Raw genomic sequence first — 4,004 nt, forward strand, 5'->3', positions numbered from 1 at the left:
TCTCAACTGAATATTTTGAGGTTGGAAAAAAATCAAAGAGTTAAATTGAAAGAATTAAAGGATTCCATCATTGAATAAAGGAATATTAATACAGAAAATAAGACTGCTTCTAATTGACTTTAATCACTACCATCATATAATAATAAAATAAATTAGTTTGCTAAAGGGGCAGTTGATATATGTGACACTTTTCAATAAGCTTTAGTGGTATGCTTTTATACAAGCCAAAGCTGTTATTTTAAAGTAATGAAAACCTGATTTTCTATTATAGTCTTCAGGGCCTGTTTCACTTGTTTATTTCTTAGAGTGTATATAAATGGATTTAAGACGGGTGCAATTGAAGTGCTGAGTACTGCCACCCCCTTGTTTAAAGATACCCTTTCCTCTGCAGAAGGCTTAATATACATAAAAATGCAGCTGCCATAAGAGATGGAAATGACAATCATATGGGAGGAACAGGTAGAAAAAGCCTTCTTCCTCTGCTGGGCAGAAGGGATCTTCAGAATTGTTCTTATGATACTTGCATAGGAGAGTGTCACCAGGGCCAATGTAAGCAGGAGTGTGACAATGGCTAAAATAAAACTTAACAGTTCTATCACATGTGTATCTGTGCAGGAGAGCTTCAGGACAGGAGAATAGTCGCAGATAAAGTGGTCAATAATATTGGCATCACAGAATTCCAACCCCAGGCCCATGATAAGGCCAGGAGAGATGGTTAACAACCCACTCAACCAAGAGCTGAGGACCAGCTGGGTGCAGACTCTGCTGCTCATAAAGGTGGCATAATGAAGGGGTTTGCAGATGGCCACATAGCGGTCATAGGACATGGCAGCCAACAGGAAAAACTCCGATGCACCAAAGAAGATGAGAAAAAATAATTGTGTTACACAAGCATCATAGGAAATTGTTTTATCCATAGTCACAATGCTGACCAGGAATCTAGGGATGCAGGCAGATGTCAGTGAAATTTCTAATAAGGAGAAATTTCGGAGGAAGAAATACATGGGTGTTTTGAGGTGGGAATCCACCAGGGTGAGCAGGATGATTGTCAGATTCCCAGTGATACTCAGCAAATATGTTAGAAATAGAAAAAGGAAAATTGCTGTTTGCCAATTGGGGTCATCTGTCAGTCCAAGTAGAATGAATGTTGTCACCATTGTATGGTTCTTCATGGCTAAATTCCTTCTGAACTACATCAAATCTGGGAGTAAACAGATAATTATTTTTAAGTTTAAAATGTTTTACAGTGCATAAATTTGAAAGTGGTCTGAAAGAGCCAAATAACTCAATTGAAACATTTTTTTCTGTAATATTATTTATGTGTGTTTTTTTCTTTCTCCATCTTTAAGAAGTGGGAATATTCAGAAATATTTGGGGATCAATTGCTTGTCGTCCATCATCAGGAATACACTTTTCAGACCTTTTGGGCTTCTGTTTTTAACCTTTTCATATAGCTGTCAGAATCACAGGCTTAATCCTTTTAATCTCATCTTCTTCTCTTTTTACTTTTTTTCTGAATTACCTTTTCATATCTTCTTTCCTTTGCAACAGAATGGATTTAACATCTTTTTTTAAGTAAGTTATCTGGAAGTTTCCCTAATATAAGCTTGTTTAAAATTATGAGATAATTAATACAATTTTACAGAATCCACAAGAAATTATATTGTTTTTTTTTATTCCTTTATAGTGAAAATAATTCTCTTGGTCACTCTCTTTCAGCAAGGTATACATTTGCTGTTAATTTGCACATTTTAGACAGCTAGTCAGGCCTGATTTTTTTTTATTTAGTTTTTAGAAATTTATCCATTCTGAGGATACTATTTCTGAATGATCTTTGTGTTCAGTATTGTCAATTTGAACTTTTCAATGGAAAGAGCTTTTTATGAATTTTAACACAATATGAATCAGTATTAATATATAAGTTGAAATTTGACATGAAATTTGCAATTATTTTTCTCAAATGGCCAATCAGTTTCAACTTTAGTATATCAATCTAAGAAATACAATTTTATATCCAGTAATATATAAGTACACAAACTTTCCCTACATATAAAGGGATATGTACTAGTCACCATTTTTAATATAAATTGTCAGGAAATGTTGTTCATGGTGCTACTTTAAGAAAGAAATTCATAAATCAATCCTTTCAATATGGATATTAAATGTTAATCACGGATTACACACATATATTCATTGTTTCTAAATCTGGATTTAATTGTCTTAATCTTATGATCACATTTAAGGAATAGAAAGGATTACATTGTAACTACTTTGTATGAAAACAATAAAATGCTGAAAATACTTACTTTCCATTGTCTATGTACCGTGAAACTTTTCCTTTGTATTATTAAACAAATGTAATAAGAATGATATTTCCAATTAAATATTGTTTTTCTTTCTAACCTACAATTATTCTTTACTTCCAACTCTCAACTCCTCATTCACATTAAAATCCAGAAAAGTTTAACATAAATTCAAACCCCAATAATTTCCATCTCTAATCAGCATATAGTAGCATTTTCAAATCTCTTCTTCTAATTTCCCTACATATAAAACTGAATAACATCTACATTCTCTATACTTAAAATCTAAAAATTTAATTTCTTGACCTATACTCAAAAAAGTAGATTGTTCTTTTAAGAAATTTGTCACGCAAATGAGCATTGAATAACTCTTTCTGATGTAAAGTGTTTTTATTCTCTACAGCGTGATAGATTCATTTTTGCTCTTATTACAAACAGGATATTTATTGAGATCTGGTGTGTAGGACTTTGGGAATTCTTGCAGAAAAGACACTAATTGGGTATCATCATCATTAACTATTAAAAAACAAATTAAGCCGCTCACTGCAGCATCTATAGGGAAACCTAAAATGTTGACATTAAGATGGAGTCTAACACCTGGAGTAAGAGTGAGAGTTCATATAAACAACCTTAGGTCTTTCCAGGTATGATAACCTAGAGAAATATCTGTTTCCTTAAGTAGAGAAAACTGGAGCTCCCATTTTTTATTCCAAAAAGAGAATCAGAATAGAATGTTGACCTCTGACAAGTGACAACATTGTTTATAGCCTTTGATTTACTGAATATTTATCGGGTCTTAAAATATGTATCTTTAGGGTTCCAACATACTTTCATCTCACCCTCTTCATACAACCTCTTAGAGTGAAATATCTATTATATACCAAAAGGCCAGCCAGGAAAACTATAACATACTTGAGTTTTTAGAAAGTACCTCAATATAGTAATTTAATTAACTTAAAGCCATTTACATAAAGAAGCATTTGGAGAACTAGCTACATATACTCTAAATCATGCAGATGATATGTTCTTTCATTTAAAATAATGCAAAATGTTAGGAAATGTAACAAAAAAGTAATATTTTATATTTACTCTTCATTGAAGAAAACATAGTTGGAATGTGTAACAGATGATAAAAAACTAACTTGAATTGGTACCAAAAGTGTTAAAGAGATTTGCTAAGAGAAGGATGCCTTTAACTGATAAAATATATCTATAGGTAAGCAGTTATCTTTGGGAAAGATTGCATATATTTTAGAAAATATTTTAGAAAATATGTGTAATTTATGTACTAAGCTAATGAGAAAACTGTTTTACTTTTATGTATAATATATCCTCTTCACATGTTTTTTTAAGTCAACAGAGAAGGATGACATGTATGTTACAGTTTATAAGAGAAACAAAACCACTATGAGTGATATAGAATAAAAGTATTTTTAAAGAAAATAAAGCTATCAAGTCATGTATAGAGCTAGTCTTAAAAAAGCCAAAGGAATCTAAAGGTGTATGGTCTGATCACTGGGCAGCGCTTTAATCAGTTTCTTCAGATCATTGGAACTAGCTCTGAGGAAGGCAAACATTCAAATTTCCCTCAGACAAATACAGGACAAAGTTAACCATAGAGATAAAGATAAATACAAGAGATATTTGCTACATATTTTTCTGTATGCTACTGCACTTATTTCCTACAGGTCTAAAAATGCA

At 31.9% G+C, this 4,004-nt stretch overlaps 1 protein-coding gene across 1 annotated transcript; it reads right to left on the reverse strand.

Annotated features, from left to right (window-relative positions):
- Positions 1-233: 233 nt before the first annotated feature.
- On the reverse strand, positions 234-1,172 carry LOC143690056 (olfactory receptor 6C74-like). Its single transcript, XM_077168054.1, has one exon. The coding sequence runs from the start codon at positions 1,170-1,172 to the stop codon at positions 234-236; it is 939 nt and encodes a 312-aa protein (XP_077024169.1).
- Positions 1,173-4,004: the final 2,832 nt, after the last annotated feature.

This window comes from Tamandua tetradactyla, chromosome 7 (genome assembly GCF_023851605.1).
Source record: "Tamandua tetradactyla isolate mTamTet1 chromosome 7, mTamTet1.pri, whole genome shotgun sequence".
In the NCBI taxonomy this organism is placed as follows: Eukaryota; Metazoa; Chordata; class Mammalia; order Pilosa; family Myrmecophagidae; genus Tamandua; species Tamandua tetradactyla.

Coding starts and splice junctions, on each gene's coding strand:
- LOC143690056 (XM_077168054.1), bottom strand. CDS start 1,172: ATGAAGAACCATACAATGGTGACAACATTCATTCTACTTGGACTGACA.